The sequence below is a fragment of the Synchiropus splendidus genome, chromosome 8, assembly GCF_027744825.2.
Source record: "Synchiropus splendidus isolate RoL2022-P1 chromosome 8, RoL_Sspl_1.0, whole genome shotgun sequence".
Classification (NCBI taxonomy): Eukaryota; Metazoa; Chordata; class Actinopteri; order Syngnathiformes; family Callionymidae; genus Synchiropus; species Synchiropus splendidus.
In genome coordinates, this window is record NC_071341.1 from 14363676 (window position 1) to 14391620 (window position 27945).

Here is a 27945-nt window from a genome sequence, read left to right on the forward strand (position 1 = left end):
TCCCTGGACTCGACGCGTGGTGTGAGGTCAGCGGCACCAGATATCCCGTCGATCATATTTATGACGTTGATCGCAGCGCCGGTTTGTTTTGGCAGCTGATCACACCGGGAAAGAAAAGAGAGGCCCTTTTACTGGAGAAGCGATGGGTGGCGGACACACTGAGACGGCCTTCTCAGTGTCTTCAGAGGCAGATCTTTCACCACCCCAGGCCCTATAGAGGTCATGATGACCACAGTTCCAGTCTTCACTCATGTGAGGTTTTTAATCTGGACAGAGACACGCTTGGAGAAAGCAATGTACGGACCCCCAAAAGTCATCTATACCCCAAAAGGCTTTCATTCTAAGAATAAATAGACCTCGGTAAAACACGATATTGTCTATATTTTCCCAAAAAATAGGCCCCTGTAAGTGTAATTTGACAGCGTCCGGAGCTGAGATTATTCAACGGACTAATAAAGCTGTATATAATCCGCTGATGTCGGCAAATGAATGTGTTTGAGGATGTCATGACTGTGTCAGAGTTTCACACTGGTCACATTGTCCGGCCTGTGTGTGGGGGCCCCTCTAATTGACCAGTCATTGAGGTGTGTGTGTCGTGTCACTGTGGAGCGCTGACACAATATTTACTGACCGCTTGAAAGGACCCCCCCAAATAAACACAGTGAGGCGCTTTGTCCTCTTCGTGCTTTCACGATATTCAAGACGCTAATATCCAGTCATTACAGCGCTCAGGTCCCTGAGCTAATTCAAGCTAATTTAGTCCGGGATGCGCTGGTCGTTATGCCGCTCCGGCGGGAAAAGACGGGTCGCTTAGTAAGGCGGAGTTCATCTAGTCGCTAATAGAAAACACTGGTTATTATCACTGTAACTGTTATATACATTTACAATGTTAATGTTCAGTGTGGCTTCGCCTATGACTGGATCACTGAACGGTCTCCTGTGTACCATCAACTTTCTCACACCAGAAACTGAACAGGACTGTGGGAGGAAACCAGAGTGGCCAGAATGTTTCTCCTGTTGAGTCCATAAACTACAAGATAGTTGCCAAAATATTATTGCTTGGCTGCTGTCATTGAAACGGGGGTCACTGCATCCTCCAACTCAAAACTGTTTCTGTGGTCTAGCATCTCCCGAACGTATCACTTCTACGCAAGTCTAAACACATGGCGCTAACTTTCTGAGACGTCTGTTACCGTTTCCACGCCGACTGTTTTCGTGCGAGAGGCAGCCAGGGATGTGATCGTCGGCTTGTTTTCATCAGCTACATCGACGCTAAACAGATGCTAATGTGAGGCGGGGTGAAAGACGACGGGATTGAGAGGGAGCAGGCAAGCGGAAAAGCAACAGCCTGTTTATCGCCTCGTCCTGCTTTGTGCTCCGAAGCTCGATGTGGTTTCCTATGAAGCTCACCCCCTTTCTTTTTTTTTTCTTTATCCTCCACGTCCCCAGACCCCCACTCTCGCCTCACAGTGAGAGCGTCATGCTTGGTGGAATTCCCTGAACAGAAACAGATTTGTTTAGTTGGTCGTCATTTTCTTTCACTGGACCTCTGTCTTTTTTTTTTTTCTAAGTCAGGGAACAGAGCTGCTATAGAGGGTGGAAGAATGCTCAGTTTGTTTTTGTAGAATATTAGAATGCCAACTGTAAATTTTGCTGTCAAAAAATCCACCAAGTAGGATGTCTGCAGCTTCATTTTCTACCGTAACAAACAGGGAACAATGTTGTTCACCGGTCTTGTGATTTTTATGTAGTTGAGGTTGCACTACCGATGAGGTTAGAGAGGAGTTTCCATGGACGATGATGTTTGCTGATGACAGAGCGATTGTAGGAAGTTGAGTAGAAGAGAAGCTCAGTAAAAACCAGACAGGAAACAAGATTGAAGATACAGGAAGTAGAGCTGCAGATCAAATATTTGGGTTAGAGTAATAGTCAGAGATGAGGGAGGTGAAGAAGAGAGTGCAGGCGGGTGGAACAGGAGGAGTGACTGAGAAGCTTTATGGGACAGTAGTGAGACCTGTAAGTGTGAGAGATGAAGGTGACTAGAAAGGACCAGATCGAAAATGAGTGTGAGGGACTGCTCAAGTTTAGAGATGAAGTCCGGAGGGGTGGAAACTGTTGGACCAGTTGTTCAAGACGATATTTTGGAAGGCAGGGTTAGAATTGGCCTTGTAAATTGAGTCACTACTGCACTGATAAAATTATGTTACATTTTAAAATACTGGTGTCTTTTGGGATCAAAGATACATTGGAAGAGTCAAAGTAGAATAATTCTCACTTGTTTGATTTCCAGTGCCACATTCATCTCTGGAGGTTCAGTCAAAGGCCGAACAAGTGTGATTTAGGGCCAGCAATAACATGGTTTTGGCTAGGACTTCAAGTTCTAATGAAATCTACAAGCCGCCTTTCCAACATAAAGGCCGTCTTCATGAAGAGTTATGCCCTCTCATTTAAGCCTCTTCTGCTCACTGGTGCTCTGAATGAGAGATTTTTGGTGTCAGGTTCAACTGTATTTATTTACATTCCGCCGCCAGAGGAGAGTTTCGGTCGAATGGGTTGGCAGTTTTTGTACTTTGTGAGGAGAGTTCCTCAGCTGGGTTTTCAGTCGAGCTCCTTCTTCAGCGGCTTCTACCTGTCTTCACTTTGTCAGGTCCGATGTGGCATTTTTTAGATCTCGGTAGCTGCATGCTGTGTTGTTGTGCTTTGGGTTCCTCGGAACTCCCTTGCAGTGCAATGAGAGATGATTTGTTGCCTGCTTCATGCAAGGTGATCTGACTCCTGCAGGACGCCGGGGCGTCTCTCCTCGCTTCTCTGACTTCTTGTCCTCCAGCCATTCACTCATTGTCTGTCCTCGGTGAACAGCGTGTCATGAGCGGATGCCACGACCAGGCAGATAAATCATGCTACACTTGCTTCCTACAGGAAGTCATAAAGAATGTCAGGTTTGCCATTGTTGAAAGAAAGAGTTGCGTAAGTGCTAACCCATATGTTTGCCTTCCTCCTTCAAGAGGAATGGAGGGATGTTTATGGGAGGCCACAGTCAGGAAAGTAGCCCTTGTTTTATCCAACTTGAAATCCTCGATGGAGTCGGAAGTAGGTGAAGCTGTGGAGTCCAGGAGGGTCCACAACATTCGGCCCTGCTAACTGGTGACCAGTTTGGACCCAGGTTTCCAGAAGAATTTCTCATCAGTTTTGAAATAGATGTCACTTTCTTTCATCAGAAGCTGCATCAGAAATCGATGAAAGAGCCTTGTGTTTGGGAACCCATGGGAATGTTTGGTTCTGGAATCAAAGCAATTTAATCGTCTTAGTCAAGGGGAAAATGAAAATGTGAGTTCCCCCCCGCCTGCGTTTCACCCCGTCACCTCGCTCCGAAAGGGGCCTGGGTTTTGTGAGGGGTCCAACACGGTCTGAAAAGCAATCCCAGCGTGTCGCCTACAGGATCCCCTGTCCCGCTGCACACATAGAAACATCATAAGAAAAGATGGAAGGACCACAAACCCCTCGTGAATAGGGAAAGAGAGACGCCGAGAAAGGGTCATTGAAGGATGGGATGGAGAGGCAGCTTCACTGTAGACATTGTCTTGCTCTCATTAGGATCCCATCGTCCTCTGGGGTTGGATTCAGTAGGGGTTGGAGAGCGAGCAGCATGGAGGTGTGCTGCGCTGTTTTTCCATGTTTATTTTCGGATCACTCATGCTCTCAGGAATAATGGGCCGCACCTGCGGAGACCAAATCTGACCTGCTGGCTTGATCAACCACCACCATGCGCCTTGCACTCGTGCTGTTGTTCGCCATGCTCGGAGTTCCTAAAGACCACCAGGGTCCGTCGCAGGCCAAGCCCTTTTCAGGGTCACACTGGTGCAAACGGCCGCCTCACAACTTTGGATTCCACAGAAATCAACACAGTCCCCGACACAGCAAGCAACACCAGTGTGACCAGGTGTCTCACAGTAAGTGGAACTGAATTGCTGTAACACCATTTAGAGCTTTGGAATCAAGAGCAGAGACTGGTCCTGTTGTGGTGCTGCACAAGGATTTTGAGAACATTAATGTATTTAAGAACAAGTCTGGGGCTTACAGTACACTTTGTTTGGTCAGATAGTTCCAGTTTGGATGAGCATCTGTGGCTTAATGGAAGGTCAACAGCCACGTACTTCATCAGCACCGTGCTACCTCGTCCCTTGCCCCTTTATCAACTCATTTATTTTATTGTATTTTATCTTATTTCATGTTGCAATGTAAATGTATTGTAACCAATGATAGCCTGGATTTGAACATAATCTCTTGGAACCCGAGATGCAAGTTGGTAGAATGAAGGACTGACACAAAGGCAAAACTTGATTTTTTCTTTTTTATTATTTGATAAAAAAGTACAAATAAAAAGAAATAAATTACAGGTATAAATTCAGGGTGTCAGTGAGAAAATTCAATTTATAGAAGAATAAAAAGGAAAATACAAGAGGTGACAACTAAAAACTAAAACTGAAAATGACTACAAAACAAAAAGGCTGTGTTATTGATTTTATATGAGCTGTTATATCTGTGTCCACCAGAGGGCGGATGATTGCTGAATCATGATTCTCCATTGACTTTCTATCAACTGAACATCGACTGAAGTCGAATGGTGAAATCTCAAGGTTTCCACTGTGTTGTCCTCTAGTCCAGAGTGACTGGTCATGGCTACATCCGCAGCGTCGCTTCTGCCCAGTCTGTGAAAACAGACACTCGTGTACGGCTTGTTTGCAGCTTTCAATCTCCTGCAAGTCTTTGCTTTTCTGTGTCAGAATGACTTTTCAAGTGTTCAATTTCGGCTCGCCGCTCCGAGTGGAGGCGAATAATTCCTTGGATGTTCGGCTTCTGCCTGTCAGAGGAAATGTGACTTTTCAATTGCGCATTTCCATTTCACAACAAGGTGTGTTTCTAAACACCTCTCCAGCTGGAGGTGAGCGTCAGCTAGTGGAGTCATTCATGTTGATCATGATGATGAGTAACTGAGATGATTTATCAAGCACCTTTTGTGATATTTATCGTGAGCTAAACCTGCCTTTACTACAAAAAAATGATTGATGAAACCATGAAAGCTAACTGCTTAGCTAACGCTACATCTGACTGGAAAAGATTGTGAATATATTTTGCTGCTAAGTTGAAAGAAAGTCAGTATAATCACAATTATACGACAAAATGAAAGTGGAGCTCAGTCATCTGAGACATGGAGTACAGCCCCACCCATTTTTCTGTAAGTTAGCTGCCTCCGTTGACTTTAGCGGGGTTCAATGGTTTTGGCTGAAATTTGGGTGGAGAGACGTTGTGCACACTCTGGCCTGGGAACATCCCTTGATCTCTCCATCACTCTAAAGGACAGGAGACAAAGGTGAGGGAGCACTGAAGGAACATATGAGGGATTATGGAAAGCAAAAGGGTGTTTGTCAAGGAGGCATGGATAGAAGGAGGGAGGGGGTGAGGGGGGGCGACAGGAGGGGAGGAAGAATGAAGTATAGGAAGGTGAGAAGGGAGAAAGGAAGGATGCAGAGAAAGGAACAACAAACCAGATCAGTAGATGGGGCAGGGAAGCAGCTTGAATGAAGGTGAGGAAGGAAGGATGGAAGAGGAAAGAGGAGAGGAGGGTTAGTACTGACCAGTGTGTTGGAATAACGAATTACTAACATGTTCTGTTAGTGTAATGCAACATTTATATTGGTTTTTTCATCGCTATTGCCCTCTTAATTGCTCAACCAGCGACAATAAAACAAAGGAATAAGACAATAGATGACCGGTGTAGGTGTTCATTATATCCACTAGAGGGCGCGCTTCGGTAACAAATAGTCTTCAGGTGTCTGACTGCAGCAGGACATTGAAGTCCTCTCCAGTGATCCAGGGATTGATGGAATGGTCTTGGAGACTTTATAAGGGAGTGATGTATCCGAGTCACCGGTTCAACCCACCTAACAAAAACAAGTTACACAGTGTTCATGAAAGCGGAGTCCCAAAGCAAACAAGTTTTATTTCATATGAATGTTGTCCAAATATGTGAATGGATCCTCTAATGTGCAGCTGTTGTTTTTAGGGTGTAAAATGATGAACATTAATCATCACATTAATAATTCAAAGACACTCTCTCGCGCTGGATAATTAGCCTGGCAAAGGAAAATGTGTTCTCTCTCACGATCAGCATGATGGAATGTTTGTTTGGCCAGGCAATCTCATAAAAGACATGAAACATTTATTTAAGGCAGGTTGTTACCATTTTTTTTATTTGCTCATCACCAGCAGATGATCAGTGTGTGGGTGGTTGCTTGAGGGATGAAACTGAGGGGAGATAAAACAGGCGACGGTCGCAGAGACAAGCCGCGTGATTTATGCTGAGATGCTTTGTGTTTGGTGGCTGTAATTCTGTACAACTCCTCTTATGGATCATAACACTGAGTCAGGAATTTCTTGTGGAAGTGTCCATAAAATGAAAAACAAGCAATAAAATAAAGGTAACGCCGCTCTTTTTTCTGTATTTTTACTAGCTTCAGCTTTTTATTGGACCGATAAAGGTCATTATATAAACAACATGAAAAGATGCAGTGTGTAATTCATAAATTGGATGTTATATATATATATATATATATATATATATATATATATATATATATATATATATATATATATATATAATTTCCCAATTACTATGTGAAATACATTATTGGATTTAAATCCAAATTGATCACAGTTATTGAGAAAAAAATCTTATGAAGAGCGTCAGTCTGTGTTATCCCACACACCAATTGTGTTTGAATGGTCATTTTCTAAATATGGTGAGTAAACATTGTTTTCTTATTAATGATACTCATCTGCGCAGTACAACATCATATTTAGCTCCAATGAAGATCTTGCTCTCGAGTGACTGGAGTGGGTCGGGGCAGATGGGTTTTCCTTCAGTGGGTGATTCAAATAGTGATGTAAGAATATATATATATATATATATATATATATATATATATATATATATATATATATATATCATGCTGATGCAGGATTTGGCTTGTTTGACTTGTTTGACTTGGTAGACTAGTGGTCAGAACACCTCCCAACCCAGGTTTCTTGAGGAGATGTTCAAAGTTAGTCATCAATCTTTCTTTGCTCTACACACGTAGTTTATGCCATGACCACTAGGGGCGTCACGACACAGGGACATGAAAATGAAATTGAAGTAGTTTTGCGCGCTTGAAGATAAATTGTATTTATATTTCAGGATTTATATTATACAATCGTATGAGAATCACGTTGATGAAACGTGTTTAATACAAAATTTTATAAAAAAAAATATTACCTCTTGTTTGGTTTAAAAATAAAGAAGTCAACAAAAAATATATGTATTTATTTCAGGTATCGAGTCGTTTCCTGCCATGCATTGTGTTGCATCATTATTATAAGTTGCGGGCGACTGTGTTTCAGTTTCGGGATGATGGGGTGGGAGTGTAGGTAGTCGGCGGGATCCAGACGGGAAGAGGTTAAATTTCCTCAGTGGGAAGAAGCGTGTCCGTGGATGGGGGGTAGACGGAGGCGCATACCGACCGACGAGCCGCTCGCCTTCCACCAAGCGCTGTGAAAATGACTCTTTTCCATCTTCCCTGAGCAAACCGACGGGATTTTGTCGGAGAGCGAAAGTGATGGAAAAGTTGCGCTGATTTTTTTTTTTTCCCTCTTCTGCTTCGTGGATCCGGCGGATGAAGTTTCCGATCTTCAGTGACAGATCCAGAAGTGCGCAGAGATAATGTGACTGCGAGGAAACGACACATCGCACACTTTTTTTTTTCAGTTTGGGCTTCCACAACTTGGATTTCAGGCTCCGGGATGTTTTGAGACGTTCAACTTTCCTCCTGGAATTTCGGAGCCGTCCCTCACTTCTTGTTTGATTCCCACTTGGAGACGGCTCTCTCTCTGGATCAGTTCAGTTCTAGCATGAAGGAGCGGGTGCCCGGACAGCTCACTGAATAATCTGGATTACACGAGAAATCTAAATAATGTCTCCGGCTTCTATTGGATTTGTAGTTTTCATAGGAATTCTCCATGCGTGCTCAGGTAAGACCAGATGCTGGGAAAACTCGCAGAAGACGCGATTTGTTGATCTTATTACGTTCGTGTTTTCATTTAAAATGCTCTAAATATGTGTAGCAGATGCTGAGTATGAAGTTTAGATGTCAGAGTTTGGTTGGTAAATGAAATATTTAAACTCAAATGTCAGTGTTTAAACTGTTTTATTTCTGTAATCTGGGTGATATTAAGTTAAAACAAAAGTCGTTTGCGCCTTTTATTTGATTACTCAACTCCATTAAAAAAAAAAAAAAAATCACTGTGCTGCGTCTTCGCCTGAAGTGGCGGTGATACTCTGTCCCGGGGTTTTGCTCATGAGTAAAGGTAGATTGAATTGTAGTCATGACTTCCAACGAACTGAACTGAAACTTTAAGTGCTTTGAAAAGGAGCTAACAGTGTCACTCCCAAACCAAAGAAGCATCAGTAAACAAGCGTTTTTACGATGCTGGAAACTCATTTAATGTGCATTAACACTATGAAATATGTTGTTTAAGAGTCACACATTCCTCTATGATCCTCTTTTTACTTTTTTTCATCAGTTTCTCATGTGTATTTTTGCTGTTTATAATTTCTGTCGCTCAGTTGCTGAGTTTCATGTGAATGTATGATGGTGGAAGGTTTGAATGGCGTGGCGTTGGCTCGTGTTTTCTCATGTATGGGTCTTGTTCTCAAGTAGCAGGACACTTAGTTGTTAATTTTACTGTATCAATCGTGAGAGTTCGGTCACAAAGACAAAATGTGTCAGTACATACTTGCCCTTCAAAGATTGCAGGTGGGAGCTCCGTCATTTCTCAGACACTCGGAGTAGAATTCCTCTGGAAAGCATTCTTTCTGTAGGTTGGCAGTAAAAATGGTTGTTGACTTGTTTAGCGACCACAGGGTGGAAGACCAGGGTCAGATGGCGTGAGCTCCACTCTGGCTGAGGAATATACCTGAATTCTATGAGAGTGTGACAGTGATATTAGATCTTCTTAGCCTTTATTTGTTGGTTTTTCAGTGCAGTGGTGAAGATTCCATATTTGTAACTTCAGTGCTCACTGGCTCCCAGAGTCATGTGGGATCAGCGTGGAGCGTCGTGACCATCGGTCAAACGGACAGCGCGGGTCTCAGCAGAGACCTTGTTTCCATATATGTTCCGCCCCTGCACTTGTATGATGGTAGTCGCTGACTTCATCATTTTCCTTGCAAATGTCCTCTAGGTCACATGGTGTTGTTTTCTAACGTCTGCGGGGCTTCAGTAACGCTCCATTGTTCCTAATTCTGGTGCGCGTTATTCCTCTTCAAGCATCACATGGTCGTCTTTACGGAGCTCCTCAACCATGATGGAAGGAGTTTCCAGGTCAGTTGTTAAGAGGAAGTCTGGATCCCCGTTGAAAGACAAGTGTTTTTGAATTGCAGCAAGTAGGACACGCATTTTTTTTGACAAGTCAGACATGAAATTAATGGCAAGAAGAAGTGCTAATGAAGGAGATAACCAGGACACTACTGTTTTACTGCAACAACTGGACTAAAGTCCAAGAGTGAAAATAACCAGTGCTGTGGACATTGTTGGTACAGTAGAGCTCTCAAACCAGCGGGTCTCGATCATGGGTGTTTGTGGATCACCAGGGGAGCTCATGTAAATGGCAAGACATGAAAAAATATGTAGCTTTCCTCTCATAAATGCCATATTTACTCCTATGCATTGCAGAAACGCATCTTAAGTTTGACTGAACAAAACTTTAGACACTATCTTATGGGCTGTAGACCACAAAAACACGGCCGTAAGTAGTGATGAGCCGATGAGGCTTCATGAAACAGTGCTTCATTTTCAGTGTTCAGTAGAAGGCGCTGTTTGTGATGTGAGGTTTCACTGAACTGGTTGATAAAATTCAAAGATATTAGAGCTGAGAGTGCCATCGAGTTCCTCCAGATGGGTTTTCATCTTCCCAGGCTTTTCATCATTCAAAATTTGAATGAAAATTGGCGCTAAAATGCCATATACATTTGTCACAGGGCAGATCTCTGCCTTTTATTGTTAACCCTGTTTTGGCATTGCGTTAGTTTAACATGAAAAACCTGGATTGTGAAGGTGAACAGGATGCCCTGAAGAAACACTGAAATGATTTCATTCCAAAACACGGGCAGGAGCCGCGAGTTGCATCAGTGAGGAAGCTGCTCTGACAACAGCATGGCACTCAATTCCTGTTTAGCCTTACAACTAGAAAACACAGTTTTCAACATTTTCTTCTTCTTCTGCCACTTATCTGGGACTGGGTTACAGAGCCAGCCGTCTGAGCAGGGATGCCCAGACTTCCCTGTCCCCCTGCACCTCCTCCAGCTCTCCTGGGGTGGGGGGACCCTGAGGCGTCCCCTGGCCACCCAAGAGATATAGTCCCTCCAACGTGTCCGGGGTCTTCCCTGGGGCCTCTTCTCAGTGGGTTATGCCCGGAACACCTCTCTAGGGAGGTGACTGGGAGGCATCTGAAACAGATGCCCGAGCCACCTTAGCTGACTCCTCTCGATGCGGAGGAGCAGTGGCTCTACTCTGAGCTCCTCACCCTATCTCTGAGGAAGTCATTTCGATCGCTTGTATCTGGGACCTTGTTCTTTTGGTCATGACCCAGAGTTCACCAGCCTTTCGGCTCAGCTCTTTCAATAGAAAAGTCAGATACAGCAACCGTGTCACTACGCCAATCCGTCCGTCAATCTCACGCTCCCAGCGTCCCTCACTCGTGAACAAGACCCCGAGATCCCTTTGCTTCTCCAGTTGAGGCAGGGACACTCCACAGACGAGGACCTCAGCCCGAGAACATGACGTGGGTCCACCCTCCTGTGGGTTCACCACCCATAGCAGGACTTAGAGGGGAGAGGGCAGATGCCCCGACGGCCTGGTCCCGACACATTGATTCTGGCTGTGAGAACATAGAGTGTCAGTTTTCAACATGAAAATCAAAAATATGTATTTGTTATACAAAGACTTGAATTAAAAAAAACATGACACCTCAGTATTGTAGTCAAATGTTGAAAGGTCAAGGTCAATTTCTTGGAGTTTTTTTCAGATAGGATAAGAATGATTGTCTCAGTCGTCGCGTGTTACGATTGTCTGTCAAGTATCTCTCACTATTTGGGCTGAAATAAGTCTTCAAAGCAACATTGCTCGCAGGAATCTGAAGGTATTTTTAGCATCACGTGCCGCCGTTACTTGAACCCGTTGAGAAAATAAGCACCCAAACAGGAAGTGGGGGTCAAAGGTGAGCACTCACAGCTAGGTGGTGGCTCCATCTGCTCCACCCTGAGCCCAAGCTGAGCCGGTAATGTTGGCGTCTTGTGAGACAGACGCCGCGGTGTCCAATTACATCCAGCAATGGTGATGTCTTGTGCTGCGCCTTTCTTCAGTGGAGAGGCGTGAGAAGCGCTAATAGTGAAGGAAGGGACTGCAGACTAAAAGAATTGGTTCTGCATTAAACACTAGCGTCAGGCAAATTGGATTACTCGCCTCTCGCCGGCAGAAAGATTTCATATTCGCCGCTAAATGGAAGGTTAAGAGCCGGCGAGGAGCAAAAAGACTTTCACGTTGACCACTTCTTGTTTGTGACTTCACCTTGTTGTCTGAAGGTTGTAAAAGGGTCCTTTATCTGCCACGTCTCACTGTGCTATCTGAGGATCTGTCCTGCCGCTGCACCCTCGACGGCTGTTATCTGTCCTCCAAGTGTTTATTGGACCTCAGTCTCACCTCTCGGGTGTCGTTCAGATGAGGGCAAGAGGTGACGACAACTCCTGCGCTCATCGCTGAACTTCATGAGAAGGTTAGGGTTGGGAAACATGTTGTCACTCACAGATGGACGTTTGCTAGCTGCTAACTAGGCGCTCAATGAAATCCACATTTGTGTTGAGTTTTAACTGTGAGGGAATTTAATTTAGAGCTGAGGTTTAAATTTGAATTGAACCGCACTGTAAAACGTTCTGTTATTGTCCAGTTTTTTTAATTAAAAAAGTGAAAGTGTCCCGCACTTTTGGCAAAAACTTCCATCTTTAACCATAATTGGTTTCATTTCATGATGCCTTCGGACCCAAAACTAGCCGGCAGAAACGTTCTGTTGGTGAGAGGTTCATGCTAAACACTAAATCTTTCACTATTTTGCAGGTAGCTTCGGCACATGCTAGCTCAACTTTGCAGTGTTTTAGTTTGACTCCCAGGATCTTATTGCACATGTAGTACAAATGTATAAATATGGGCTGTGGAAAGGCTTATCAGGGGCCACAATTGGCCCACGGGCCGGATTTGGTACAGCCTAGCATAGATACTCATCGCTCAAGCGGAATCCTGTTCATTTGTTTTGCGACAATGCTTCGTAAATCAAGCCGCACCTGCTTCATTCCCTTGACTCTTCATGTCTGAATTGCTCTGTCTGTGAGTGAGAGAGTCGATATAGTTGGACTCTTGAGGTACGTAGAGTCGACATCATGACGCATCATCAGAAGTAGCAGGATGCTAAGCCGCTAATGAGCGCAGTTTCCTGCGGCGTGAAGACAGTGACGGCTCTCACCTGAGATCTCTGCTCTCTAATTGGCCCGCACCATCCTGTCAGTGATGCAAGAGGTGGACGGCTTCCTCCATGCATCAGCGCTTACGAGTCAATTTGTCAAGACCTTGGTGACGCGCTGTGTTGGCGGCTGGGGGTCGATGAGAGGGGCAACACTCCCACTGGTCAACCACACACAGAGACACACTGGTGGAGGTGTTCCTCTTTTGGTTGTACATCTTCTCGTTCACGCTAAAACGGCTGGTTCCTCCAGTTCCTCTCTGCTAGTCTCAGTGGCAACCAAATAAGCACTTTGTTTACACAGTGAAGAGATGAAAGTGATGAGTTGGCAACTTTTTCAAGTTCCTATTCTTAGTACATTTCGTGAAGCTGTACCTCCAAAACTGGCACTAATACTCCCTGAGCTTATCCTAATCCAAATCAAACATGGTCTTACACCCAGAGATCCAGGATTAGAGCGACTTTGGCTTAGTGAAACCACATGGAGGAATGAGACTCCGCGTTCCCGCTCGCGAGAACTGTGGCGAAAACCCTTAATCACCGAGCAGATAACCATTTCAAAGCGGTTTTTGTTTGACAAATTGGGCGGCCGCCTTTAATGATCTGCTATCCCTTTAATGACCCTGCTTAATTGGATTAATTAAGTGATCCGTCTGAGGTCGATTGTCCGGGATCCGCCACAGTCTGGCTGATACACGCTGGAATAAGATGAGCGTCGGCAACAGCTCTTTTAGTGGTGGGACGGCGATGAATTAATTCATCGTAATTAACGCCTTAAAATATTTTAATCATTTTAATTTAATGTAATTTAATGTAATTTAATGTAACGGTCTGCTCTCCAGACAACAGGGAACCTTTATAAGTACTATAGTTCCTGGTCCACTGATCACACTGATGCACAAGACACGTGGCAGCTAGGATGATAACAACAACAACAAACATGGAGGAATCCCTGAACAAAAGCAAACAAAAGCATCTGTTTGCTTTGGTTCAGGGAGGTTTTTCACTACACAATGACCAGGGTTTCCACTACTCTGAATGGACTTGAAATTCTTACAACATTGAAATTCTTATACAAATATTTTCAAGACATGAAAAGAGCTTCAGTTTAAATAAGGTGGTGTAAAAACTATAGACACCATCGTGATCTATTTTGCTATTGTCAAACTGATGCAAAATAAACAATATTTTGTTGTTTAAATGTATGTATGGGTCCATCATTTGATTCAGTAATATACCAAATTGTAATTGAAAAATGTGGTGTCTTGTGGCAAATATTCTTATACGATTAAACTGCGATTAATTCCGATTAATTCATCAGAAATTCTCCAGTTAATTAGATTAATTTTTTTAATCGATTCCCACCCCTCATCTCTTTATAACATTTCACTGCTCCCTTCCGCTTCTTATACCTGGTATCTTCACCCTGGCCTCCATCTGGCCTCCAGACTTTTCTCCACATGAGCAGAGAGGCTCACATCTGATCTTGTCAGACTTCAGTTCCAAACATGAGCAGTGGAGTCCAAATAATGAAAACCAAACATCAATTTTCTATCGAAATGCTTCCTGTATTCACGTGAAACGTCCTCTGTGACACACAAACGCAGAGCCCTGAGAGTCCTGATTGAGTCTTTTTAGCCTGGAATTGACTGATTCTCGACAGCGGCGGGCGTGACCGCTCTATTAGACTCGGGGTCGGGCAGAATAGTTCATGCATCTTATTCTGACAGTCGACTTGGAGGACAAACATTCCTGGTTGCCAGTCACTCTGGAGGTGATGAATGGCGTGTTCCTGCAGGATGAATGGTGCGGTCTGGATCCTGTCCGAGCCCAGTGACGGCACACTTGGAGGTGGAGGATCGAACGCTGTTTAATATTGATGCGATTGTTTGCTTCGAAGAAACTAGTGTCAAAGTGGTCGACGGTGTCGGCGAGGGGTCGCGCTGAGGTAATTAAAAAGACATCAGTTACTCGGATATTAACTCACTTCAGATGCATGAGCTCTGATATTAACGTGGGACTGAGCCGTGACTCCCACCTCCGCTTGATAAGTGAGGCTTTTTCTGAGCCTCTTCATCATCTCCCCATCCCCCCCTTCTGTTTTTGTTTTGGCCCAATTTTTTAAGACTTGCCTTCTCTGACTGGTCAGGACGGAGCTTTTCTTAAATAAAGCTCGCCGACACGCAGAAAAAAAAAGCCTGTGGGGAGACGGCATTGTGTGGCCTTAACTGGCTGATTGTGAGGCATGGAGGAGGGGAGCGCTTCACCGGGGGATAGAGGGTGTGCGAGGAGCACTAAAGGAAGGCGGGGGTGCGGCTACACAAAGGCAACCTCTGGGTGTGGAAAGGGGGCTGGGGTACAGAGGATGGAGCAGTCAAACATGCCGTGATACAGAAGCATCGGGAGTACTTTTGATCCGGGTCCAGGATGGTGCAGAAACTGCTGAGGATGGTGCGAGGAAGGTCCTCAAGGGGGAACACCAGGGGGGGAGGTGGTGTGAAGAAGAAGTGCTGAGTAAATGGTGTGCAGGTTTGGTTGGCATCTGCATGTTCAGGAACTCCCATCAGGCTTTGCCTCTGGGGAACCTGCCAATTTAAAGAAGGGCTTTGCTTTCCAGCCGGGGACCAGCCCCTTCTCAGATCAAACGGAGTAAGCTTTGGTTTTGAAATTGAAATGGCCTGGATGGCGAGAAATGTGATATAAAAAATTGAATATGGTACGTTCAAACTCAATCGCACAAGGGGCCAAACCAAGTCGTGGACTAAATTCACAGTCTGTGAATGACATTCTTTGATATGAAAAGGTCGGTTGAACCGACCGAAACATTGAATGCATCTGCGGTTAGCTTCAGCACACCACTTTCCCTTTTATGTGTTCCCTTTTCATGTATGCTCATTTTTTTTTAGGATTTTTCCAGATAATTTTGGCACATTTATAATCTCTACTGGTGAGCAGCCTGTAGAAGGGCATGGATCATCTCAACATTTTCTGCTGATGAGCTGTTCAAGTTCAGAAGTTCAGAACATTGCCCAGTTTGTTTCATGAGTCAGTCTCCCTGCTGGACTCCGTTCTCCAAACTAGTTTAGAAGTGATGTGGGAACAAGATCTATTTTCCTGTTTTTATACATAGTGGATGTGGCTAATATTGTGGTGCGCTCAATTGTCCTGAATTTATTTGTTTTTTACTGCAATATATTCTCCCCAATATGAGGTGTAGTCAAAATAGTAAAGATATTTCATTTAATATGAAATAATTTCATCTAAATTGATAACTGTTTAGTTGTAAGGTATATAACTTACTTACCAAACAAAATAATGTGCAACGTTTGGTTGAAGACAGCTTTATTTTTAGTGTCATATGTGTGTTTGTTTGTACGATAAAACGAGTTAACACAACATGACCCCACTTCTCCACGGTTCTTAACAAGTAGCGACACAGACTAACTCAGTAGTTTAAGTCACATGACAAACTTAAATGTACTATGCTTCTCAGATATTCTTCTCAAATGGTTTGGATTAAAGACCTGAATTAAAAGTGAAGGTGTCTACTAGTTTGGCGGAGGAGAAACTGCTGCTAGTGATGGACAACTGGGATGTGGTCGAACATCTGGGCAGCAGTGGTGAGAGGAAGTGCTGAGTGGAAGGTCGGCACAAAGCTTCAGTGTGGAGCTGCGGCTTTGGACCAGACTTCTCCCATCGCGCTCCAGCGATGATGGTGTGAACAGAAAAAAGAGCTCCAGCACAGAGAGACGCCATTAACTCCCCTTCCCCCGGTCCGCCCGACCATTCCATCAGCCTCGCTGGCAGGGCCTGGATACACTTTTCAGATGCTAAACTTGTCTTTGGTTGGCGCTGACAGGAGGAGACTCCATCAGAGCGACAGATTCAATTAGCAGAAAGAGGAGCGAGTGCTAATTAGTTGATTCATGTCTTTGGTTCCTCCCACTCTGCAGCGCCCTGTCGCAGTCCAGAGTCCCCTGTGAGGCGTCTTCAGGGGTCCGGCTTGCATATCCTCACATCAAGAGTCTGTTTTATCTCACGTGGAATGAAACCATAAAGCAAAGCTCTTCCATAGACAAAGAGCGAATGAATGTGAGGAGAACTTTAAGGTCCATTATGAGGGTTTGAATGCCACGCCCACATCAGCTGGTCACCATGGTGAGACTCAGACATGCGGCATGAAGGAGGACACCGTCCCCTCCTGTTATTCACAGTGATGAAATGAGCACTAAGCATAAATAAAAATAAGCGGGTGGATCGATCCAAAGATATTGATGCTTTGATATTTCCTTACAATGAGGCGGAGAGTAACTGTATAGACGTCAAACCTTAAAACCCATCCACTGATGATATCAACAATACTGGGTGTCTAAAAATAACCAACTGGGATTGAGTTATCAAATTCCAAATAAATGTTTATAGACTTCAGTCCAATACATCCTGCCAGTGGTTCATGTTTTTAGCACAACCCTGAAATGAGTAGCATTTTTTTTACATTAGTTTCTGACTTTCTTTGTCAGATTGACCACTAATCTGATCCCCTATAAACCCTTTGTATATTCACATTTTTATTAAAACCACTTTATGAAAGAACAATAAAAGAAATCGTATTCACTGTTTCCAAATTAGTGTTGACTCTGAGTCACACCTGCACTCTTCATTGTACTACTGGTCTTCCTCTTCTTTATCTCCAACAACCTTGGTCCACCACTGGCTCTCCTCCCCATGAGTCCAAACATCTGGCCTCCCCAACTTCATCCCAAAAGTTCTCCTCGGATATGCTCATTTCTGATACTCATCCTTGACTCTTCTACCTTTGACTCGTGAGTCTTACTAAACCAAACGTCATGGCTGTGACCACAACTGTCCTGTAAAGCCTCCTTCAGTCTCTCCATGTTCCACCCTGCTTGGACTCTCTTCTTCATCCCACCTTCAACTTTACATAACGGGGAGGGATTATATTTTTCTCAGGAAAATGTTTAAAACCGTAAATTCAGGGTTTGAAAAAACAGGGCAAAACCCTAAAAGACATATGATGCTCCCAAAAAGGGGCTTTTTAAGCACTTTTTTAAACATGCGAAGAGTGAGAAGCGTACAGTTAAACAGCCCTATCACTTCTTCAATATGTACATATTCTCATAGATCCATAATTTGAAATAAAAAAAAACACTGCAGCACTTCTGCTTTCTGGTGAAAAGCCACTTTTCAGTCATAAAGTTCGGCAGAAGTGCCTCCAGTCGCCCAAATCCTGCGTGGGAGAAGTGCTGTCTTCGCCATTGTTCAGCTAGTTTTGCACGATACTAATCCTCAGCTGACTCTGACATGATGCAACTGTATCCAGTTACTTGCACGAGGTCAGGTTGCAGGGGCAACAGTCGAGGTAAAGACGCCAAGAAATCCCACTCATCTTCGTGTCCGCCCAGTTGGTCATGCCTGGAACACCTTATCATCCTGAGAAGAGGCCTGAGCCACCTCACCTGGCTTCTAAAACTAAACCATAATGTTGTTTATTTGCTCAAAGAACACTCCTGTTTTAAACACTTTATTCACTGTTTTACTGTGGCAACTATGTGGTGATCCTGAAATGTGCCCCAGATCTTTTATGATATTCAGTTTCAGTGAACAAGCAACTTGTCCTCCTGAGCTTCAACAGAGTGAGCAATGTCTGACATTTAAATACCATTTTAAACCTCTACTGCCATGAAAATCGAGCAATTCGTGGAAAGTTATCTGACGTGCCTTTTGATGGTTTGGAAATGAACCGTCTGTAAACTGACTCAGGACAATTACTGTAAAAAAAAAAAAAAAAGCCAGACAGTTTTATTTGGTGGAAAACTAACAATCACACATTTGGACGTGAAACTTTAATCCATGGCACTTGGAGAATGGGTTTTATAGGTGTTGCTGATATTTCCTCTCCACCATATTTTCCCACACTTGAAACTGTGTGGGAACTGAAATATTTAATCACGGAGGTGAAAATAATACGTCCATCCAGATGTGTGCGAATGTCAAGTTGGTTTGTGAGATGTGGTGCAGAGTTGAGAGGTGGATGCCCACAGACCAGTCTCCCTCCCAAATATTTGTCCAGCTCTATGGCTGGATATGGAGAGTTTGGCAACACCTTGTTGTTAGCTAGCACAGCGGCGGGCCACGCTCCTCTCAGCAGGACCGCCTGGGATGTTCGCGGCTCCACTGAGCCCTGACTGGTACGAGGAGCCACGTTCGCCCTCGCGCCCACAGCTGTGGCGCCGCCACATATATGTGAGCGCAAACACGGCCGCTCACATTGACACGCCGCTGCTATGTGCTCTATGCTTACCCTTTTAACCTAAAGGCCATGCGGAGTAAATGTGCCAAGTTTCTGCAGCGGGACTTCACCATCGAACCCGGGACTGAAAGCTGTGACTAAAATTCCCTTTCAACACCCAGCTGTCTGAGATTTGCTCCAGAATGTGTTTGGCCGAGCCTTCAGAATAGCCCACATAAGCGCTTAAGGTCATCAGCTCAGCTCACGAGGACTGTAATACAACACTGGCTCAACCGTCGGGCCCTTATCGCCCGCTGCCATCGACTAAATAACGTTTAAACGGAATTAAGTGCTTTTGGGTCGTGTCTGCCCCCAATTCATTTTGGAAACGCTTCAGAGCGTTTCTTTTTCTTGGCTCTGATCCCAAATATGCCTGGCTGGTTTTTGGTCTTCATCTCAAACTCTGTCGTTTTCTTGCAGTCGCACTGTTGCTAGCTTGTTAGCAATAGCATGTGCCCCAAGTTAAAAAGCCGATATCCACAGCTCGGAATGTTTGATCATCTTTGACGAAACATTCTTTGTGCACCAGGATGTTCGCCGCTCATTATTTCAGCCATTTGCAAGTATGCAAAGCGCGTATACATCCTCCTGCGTTTAATTTGTTTTTCTAAACACTCCGCTTGTAAACAATTCCGTCAACCTCTTGGGGGATTTCCTAGTCGAGCAGCGAGACCTCCACTGTCCCCAGTTGTGGAATGAATGCAGCATATTCAATTATCCTGCGTTTCTTGGCCCGGGCTTTGATGTATTACTTGGATTTGGTGGCCAAACTTCATTAAAAAGAGGCAAAATTGGGAAAACAAGAAGTAATTGCCTGCTTGTGCTCCCTTGTGATTCCACTCCGTAACCCTGACGATGCAAAAGAACAAGTGACACAGAGGCTGGAGGTCGGGTTCGGCGCTTGCATCTTGGGGACTGGATCACCCGATTATTATTGAGAATATCTGTCGGACGCCTCCGGCAATGGGTTTCTGGCTGTGAACCACAAAGTGGCTCCAAATCTGATGGAGGTATTTCAGTAAAAGCCATCAGTGTTGGTTAGAAATGGTCTAAGAAGTAAAGCTGTGAACGTAGAAGTGATATGATTTTGGTGGTGTCCAGCAGTTTTGTTTGGATTTACAAATGTTTTCTCAATGTCTTTCACTGTATGTTGTTAAACATAACGTAAAGTTCATTCAACATGACTCCAGTGATACTAACACTCCAGTTCACGCTACACACACGTTGCCTTGGACCCCCACACTTTTGGCATCAAATCCTGCAGTTGGATGCCAACTTCAAGCATTTTACTGCGAACTAATACGAATCTAAAGTCGCTAGAAGTTTTCGCGTCCATTTACATGTATTTGGAAACCTCATCTAAGGCACGTGATGTGGTGGAGGCATGTGCTGTTTCAGTAGCTGTAGCTAATGCTGGTAAGTCTACAACTACGGTGGCCTATAGAGGACATAAAGCAAGTGTCACAGTAGATGGATTCATGAACATAATTGATCAGCTTGAGACAGGAGAAATATTTACAAAAGTTCCTTCAAGTTCTTTGATATCCAGTGAAGACAAATGTGTAATTTGACTTCAATATCAAGATAGAACACGCTCAGTTTACTTCTGGTACGTCAACATTACTCAAACATTCTACAAATATTTTCAATATATTCAAACATAATCACCAAATTATTCAGTTAAAAATGTATTTCACAAATTTATATTAAGGCCAAAGATGCATTTTTAAAAATTATATTCTCAAATTTTCCTTTCCTCAATGTAATTTATTTAATCAAATTATTGATTTCCCACCATTTTTTATGAACCATGACAGTCAAAGTTGTTAGTGGTCACCAAACCAGCCGGCATCAAACCTGGCTATAACCGCGGCACAAAGCTATGGATCAGATAGGTACGTTATTGATGTAACTTTAGCTTCAACATGACTCTCATGCTAATGTTTCCAAAGTATGGCCGTATCTCCAGAGTAAGCGTCACCGGAGTGTTAGCTCAGGGGAGAGCATCATCGGAACTCAAGTGAGAAATTGATGTGACAGATATACGAGGGGATTTGCATTTCATGTGGTGTCGGGAGTGGGCTAAAGGTCGCGTCGCAGATCCGATTCCTCCAACTGTCGCTCTCGTCCCTTCATGTTTTATTTTGTAGCGTTTGACAAGTGAAGTCCGCTCAGCTTTGCCATCTCTCTGATTGACAGATGCGTTTAAAGACGTACTGAGTCTGATTTTGCTTCTCCGCTCTGTCTCCCGAGCACCTGACTGTCGACGACGGCTCCTGCTGCAGATCCTCTCCGGTGCAGATGAATTGATATAATAACATGCAGGAGCATAATTCCACCGACAGGAAGAGTGAATCCTTCATGACCTCATACTTTTGACTAATGACACTCTCGATCCTGTCTCCGGGGTCTCTGCGGAAAGTTCATTACACTTTATTTTCCTTGTTCAAGGATCGTTATTCTGGTTCCGTCTCCTGGTAATTCCCGGAAAAACAGAATAAGAAATAGTTCCCCAGCTGAATTACAATTCAAGTTATTGTTTGGCGCTGTGATATATAAGTGTGAGGAAGGAGAAGCCCCGAGCAGACACAAGTACTCCCCAGATCTGGATGGCACTGCTGTCCCAAAGGAGGTCGGGGTTTTGCTGGCACACTCAGGGCGAGACACGGATGCGAGTCCCAGAGGACTCCGAGAAGATGAATCTACTGCTTAAGGCGAGGACACTCCCATGGTGAGGTGGCGATGAGTAATTATTATTGTGTAGTTAAACACCTTTATCTCCAGCAGGGCGGTTTCAAAGTCCACAATGTAGAACTGAAACGCTGAATTCCTTCGGTAACAGCTCCGGATATCAAACCACAGTGACTCAGGGTTTCACAACATCAGAGGAGCGTCTACAGTATGATCTTAGTGGAGTCGAGGCTTTGATCAAAGCATTGACATTGAGCATGGGTTTGTCATATTTTGCATTTTAAAGGCTTGAAGTCATGAAATAACAATAGTTGCTCAACTTAAAACAGTTCAACAATTCTAAAAATCTGGGAAATACACAGCCAATATGACATTTCTGACACTTAACTAGGTTTGCTTTCACTTTCCACGGCTACTAAAATAATATATATTTTGGTTGCTCATGTTGGTCAAGGCTTAATGTTGTGAAATCTTTAGCATTGTGTAACCAAATCTGAAGTGTTTCCAAGCATGAAGCTAAACTAAAGTGAAAAGTAAATCCAACGTATAATTGCTAATAGGTAAAAAAAAACCCATCTTAGCTTTTGTGTTTAGTCTCTAAAGCCTCCATGGGGCTAAAAAGATTGTGTAGCTCAAGAGGTTAAAGACCATTAATCCAGCTCAGACATCAAGGTATGTGTTACATAACTAAATTATATTTCTCTGTCGAACTAGCTAACATAAGCACTGTGTGAACTGCGCTAAGCTAACAGAGCATTCAACAATGTTGACACATCTTTAAAGCATATTTTCAACAGACATCGCTGCCAACTTGTGAAACTGATCTTCGATTTGAACGCTGCAGTGTCAGTGAAAGAGTGCTCTGGTTTACTTGATAAAGATGGAGCGTAGGAGGGGTGAAAAAAAAAAAAAGCTGCTGTACAGATACACATCAACCCCCTCGGTCATTTTACCTCCATTCTCCACACACACTCTGAGCTCTAATCCTGCCTCTTAGGAGTGTAAGTGATACCCCTGTGTAGCGTTTAAGGCAGGTCTGGTCCGATTCAAGTCGGTCATGCGCAAAATTCCACAGCAGCGCTATTAAAGCGGGAATAACTCAGGTTCTATTTAAAGTGCCTGATCATCAATACGGTCCTGAATGTCTCTAATCTGGCTCCAGAATCCAGGTTGAAATTGAGCCGGGCCTCTGTTCGTTGGCTGAGCCAGGGCAGGCGTGGCCCCTGGGTTGGCTCCCGCGGGGGAAACGCCCTCTGCTCTTATCTCCGCCATAAATCCCTCTTAAGTCCCCTAATCACAGATTAATGGGGCGGCAGATAGAAAGCGCACCACTGTGCTTCCTTGTCGCTGAGCCGTCCTCGGTATCTCAGCCTGCGACCACGCGGAGGCTGGATGATCCCTCCCGCGTCCCGGTCGAGCATCTCTCTTTATTATGAGAATCGCCGACCTTGAGTGTCTTGATGGGGAATTAAAATTCACCGCGATATGATCATATTCCCGCCTGTTCGACTCAATGGAGCGACGTTGTCAAATTGTTTTATCATACGAGGAAGTGCACATTTCCTCCGTACCTCGGGGGACCAGAGTGACAAGAGATTTATTGTGTTCTCTGCGAGCTGCCTCAGTGGAGGGCAGGTGCCTGTCTTCCTCACATTTCATGCAGACAGGAGATAATAATCAACCACGCACCAGGCTGGAGCTAAAGCACTTCATCTGGATTTAGAGCTTGTTTTTCTCCTTTTGAGATCCCGCTTTCTGTTTAATGAAGTCAGGGCTTAATCTATACAAGGAAAAGGGGGAAATATTTATTGACTTATTTCATATGGTGATGCCTGATGATGTCAGGCCACTAGACAGCCACTTACTGAATGACAAAGCTTTTCTCTCATATTAATAAACCAAAAAAAACCCAGTAAATACAGCAAATACAGTACAGCAAATGTTCTATTTTTTGAAACACATTAGATAGATGTTGACAAATGTTTATGTTAGAAACATTGCATCCAGTTTTGTGGACTGATTTACCAAAGGTTTTGTGTTTAACAATTTCATGCAAACAGTAGTTGTTGCTCTGTTTGTGTGTGGCGTGTTCCTTGACAGCATGGTTGTCAGTTTACGGTTTTTTGGACATTGTGGCAGAGCTGTCCCCACAACCCTCCGTAAAAACAACAGCAACAAAAAAAAACAACAACGGAACGGAATGCATGCAGTTAAGAAGTGATAGAGAACTAGAGGGGAACGTTTTGTCATTTACTGCATCGGTGACAGTGAAAAAGCTAGTTTTTCATCATGAGAAGTAAATCTGCCTCCAATCTAAGCCAAACTGTGAGGATTCCACTCGGCACAGATGGAAGACAGAAGCCGTAACATCACCTCGGTGCAACCTCTCTGGTGTGTTCGTGGCATTTTCAAAAACAAGACCTGAATCGTGCTGTTTCAAAAGTAGCACCACTCACATGAGTTAAGCTAACAGCAAAGAAGCTCATCTCTCTCAACTCATTGGATAAATTTGGAGTTCATATTTCTTAACATGTCAAGTTCATGACATGCTATAGTCAAATCATGTGATATGCTGTTGACGAGTGTCACGTAGTGGCGGCGCTTGTGTTAGCATATGTAGCTCAAGGCAACAAACAGAGGAAGATCTTCTCTCTTCAATCAGACGTGATTTATTTTTTGAGAGTTTATGGAATGTTTTCATCAGAAATTCCACCTACGCATGTGTTGTGCTGCTTCATAAGTCGCATCAATCAAAGGCCGCAGCTCTACTGACACATTTTCAGTTTACATCGTAGCCCACCTCACATGGATCAATCCGTGAATTTAGTACTGATGTATTCCTGTCTCGCATCTCGGGATTCCGAGGTGAATGTAAACAAAGGTGATCGTTGCCATGGCGGCCGCAGCCCACAATGCTTTGCAAGATCACGTACCCTGTCGCGCCCTATTGTAAAATGCCACACCATCAGGTGGCTCATGTCTCATCACACTCGCCTTGTTGTGAACCATGACGCTGAGAAACTTCCAGTTCCAAATGTCTCTTTCAACACTTGTTTTGCATTGTACGAACTTGTTCAGGCTGACACGCAATCAGCTCCCTGCGTCGAATTCAAGTCGGACGATGCGGATGCAAATGAAAAATCCCTGATTAAAGCTGCAGTTATACACTGTTTTTCAAGTTCTTTTTTTCGCAGGTCATAACGCCACTGTTGAAAGATGACTGATGCGATGTGTTCCTGCTCTTTATTAATACAAAATACGTGTTAGATTTATTGACAAACTGAGCCGCCCTGTTATGTCAAAGGGCAGACTGTCCTAGATTTGCTTGACCCTACTTTGCTTTTTCTTGTCCTCAGGCTTCTCTGGGTCAGAAGTACCTCTTGCTAGTGAAATCGATCGCTGCCTTACGTTATTGGTAAAAACGAAAAAACACCCGGAAGTCCATTTCCATTGGTTATCCAGCGGACCTGCTTAATTTTCCATTATTGTGTGAAGGTCATATTGTATTTATGTAAAGAAAGACGAGCTGCGTAGCGAGGTGTGGTGCGCTGAATTTTAAGATCTCACCGGGTATAGATTCACAGAACGTCCGCTCATGTTGCATGAGGGAAAATCAAGTGTATCCCCGAGACACTCATGAATCAATACGGAGCGGGTGGTCATAATGCCGGTGTTATGTGTTGCTGGTGAGCTAATGGATGAGTGGATGAGCGCTAGCACTTTCCATGGTCATGTCCTGTCTGTCAGTGGTCGAGGCGTGTGGATCCTGGACGCCTTGAAGGTCATTGCGAATCTAAGCTTCCCTTCCCAGTGTCTCAGTGGGTCAGCATCTTAGTCTGGACCCATGTGGTGGCCGAATGGATTGGACACTTTAAGGGTCTATTAAATTTGGTTGTTGCTTTGTGGCTCCTGTGGTTAGGGACCCGTTAATTTAGGCTTTTAGCAGTGAAGGAGAAATTCTAAATGACTTCCAAAGTGACTCCTGCCGGCATTCGTTGAGTTTGCCGAGTTTTTTTGGTGTTATTTTGCAGTGTGTGTGTTGTAAATAAACAAAGAAAAAATAAATCAAGTTCTCCAGCGAGTAGGAAAGTGAGGGGAGAAAGATGAGCTCGCCCCGGGCAGCAATCGATCAAATCCTCGCAGTAGAAGTCCCAGGTTCCCTGTGCTTGGGCTCTGACTCGCATTAGCCGATCTCATATTCTCTGTCTGCGAGAGCAGAGGGGGGCGAGGGGGATTTAAAGCAGGGTTGCTAAGACTCGGAATCATACAAGGAAGGCTGCTGCTTTTGAAATACAGAGTGATGCTGGAACACTTTTCTTGTGCTCACTTTCCCAAACTAGTCTTCCGTTTGTCTTTCCAGCAACCTGTATCCATCAGCAACTCTGGGAATGTTCTGGACTGTGATGGAATAATCCTTTACCCCGCTTGTGTCTCGCGCCTAGCGCCGGGTAATGGAGCCGAAGTAAACGCGGTCGGCACGGTGAATTATCCGTAAACACTTGGGCTGTAATTCAATCAAGTGCAGCTTAATAACAGGAAGTCGCCTCCCGCCTTCTTTTGGGTGGAAAAAAACAAAATATATATGAAAAATATATTACTCCTAGCATTGCGTTTCACTTCCGCGAAACCTCGCTTTTGTTCCTATAAAAAGCTTGAAAAGTCAAAGATTCTGCTACTGTATTTTAGAGTGAGCTTGTTCCTCAGAGTTCTTTCATCGATTGTAACTGTTTTCAGTGCTAATGTAAACTGTAAGCTATGTAACCCTAGATGCCATTTTGCCCCTTAGAGTCCAGTCAGAGAGCAAAACGCCTTTCATCCCTATTAAAGTTGGATGGCTGTTTTCCAGAAATAACACAAGCTGCTGAGAAAACTAAGTAGATCCCAATTCTTTTTTTGCCTTTCACCATCTCCCGTCTGGAGTTCCCGCAGCAAGTCAGCCTCCACCTTAACCTAGCTTGAAAACCGCTCCCTGGCGGCTCCTATCCGCTTCATGTCCTCCTTTATCCCGTCCATGTATCTCAAAGGTTTTCTTCCTCTTCTTGCTCGGGACTTTCCTATCTCTGCTCTCCACCTGTCCAAACCAACACACTGAATGGATCCCAAAAGCAAGCGAGAGAGTTCCGTGACTGGGAAATGTGGACGGCAGATACATTTCTAAGCTGTGATTGAGTGATGTCAGAGTCAGAGGGTCAGATTTGGGTTGGACTCCCACTCTCACCAGCCCACTATTGTGCTCTGCTTCTTCATCATGCTGCTCTCTCTGCCGTCATCTACAGTAAACAGACTCGGATCAAACACGGCGCCGCTCGCTTCACGCCTGCCTTCGCGGGGGGCCTGTTTAAATAGTTAATGTCGCCCCCGCGAAACGCCCAAACTTCAGACTATTTCAAATGAGAGAGGAGCCGTGCAAATCAGGAAGAGAAGCTGCCGAGCGGATCGCGGCCCTTCAAAGTCCTCTTTAATAAAACATACTAGCCCGCTTCGTCTGGTGAGGACCGGTGGTGCAGTGGCGTCGAGTCCTGGGCGGTAATGGGATTGTGTGGTGCCTTACCTCAGATCCTGGCTGAAATACAGGGCAGGGACTTGTTAGCAGATGGTGCGCGGGTTCAAACGCCGGGACGGGAGCGGGTTACAAATGAGGGTTAATTAGCCGGGCAGAGGTTGAGACTGCTCCACTAGCCTCAGGCCCAAACAGGTTTCTGTAAACTTCTGCGTCCAATGGCTGGAGAACTTCTCCACCCGCCTCAAGCTTTGTTTTGATCAGATATTCAACAGTTTTAGTCACTTATAAGTTGGTCTTTTCAATAAATACATTTTAGTTCAGTATTTTTGTGCAAAATTAAAAAAGGGAAAATCAGGTTCATTCGAGCGTTTAGTTACGATGCTATGAGTCATGATTGATGGAACAAATATTGACTAAATCATTGATGAATATTTCAAAAACAGTATGGAAAATATTGACGCAATAAAGCAGGTTTTACAGGAAATCAGCTCAGCTTTAAATTATAACTTTCCAAGCATCAATTTCCAACCATTGCTAGCTAACTACACAGGGACCCCAGAACTAAAATGTATATGGTCGCTTCATTTAGCCTCAAAATATTCATGAATTTTTCTTCTTCTTCAAATATATTTACAGTTTACTGTTCACTATTTTACCATTAAGTTAGTTTTCTCTGAGGATAAAAGGGTAAACTTGCAATATTATGAGCTGAGGGTTCATCATAGTTCGCAAACCTTTAATATCCATTTCCTTAGATGTATCAAGCAAAGGAGCCTTACAACGTTCCCAGGCTGCTGAGGTCATAAATATCTTCCTCGGACCCTCAGGCGACCCG

The 27945-nt window shown here is 44.2% G+C and overlaps 1 protein-coding gene across 6 annotated transcripts in view; it reads left to right on the forward strand.

Moving 5' to 3' along the window:
• robo1 (roundabout, axon guidance receptor, homolog 1 (Drosophila)) overlaps nt 1-27945 on the forward strand; it is a 244898-nt gene that overhangs the window by 102697 nt on the left and 114256 nt on the right. The window contains exon 1 of one of the 6 annotated variants that reach the window (XM_053872780.1): nt 7527-8067. The exons of the other annotated variants lie outside the window; for them this stretch is intronic. Coding sequence (XP_053728755.1) covers nt 8010-8067 — 58 coding nt within the window. The 5' untranslated portion in view covers nt 7527-8009. Of the gene's footprint in view, nt 1-7526; nt 8068-27945 lie in introns of those variants that run through there. 6 annotated transcript variants of the gene reach the window in all.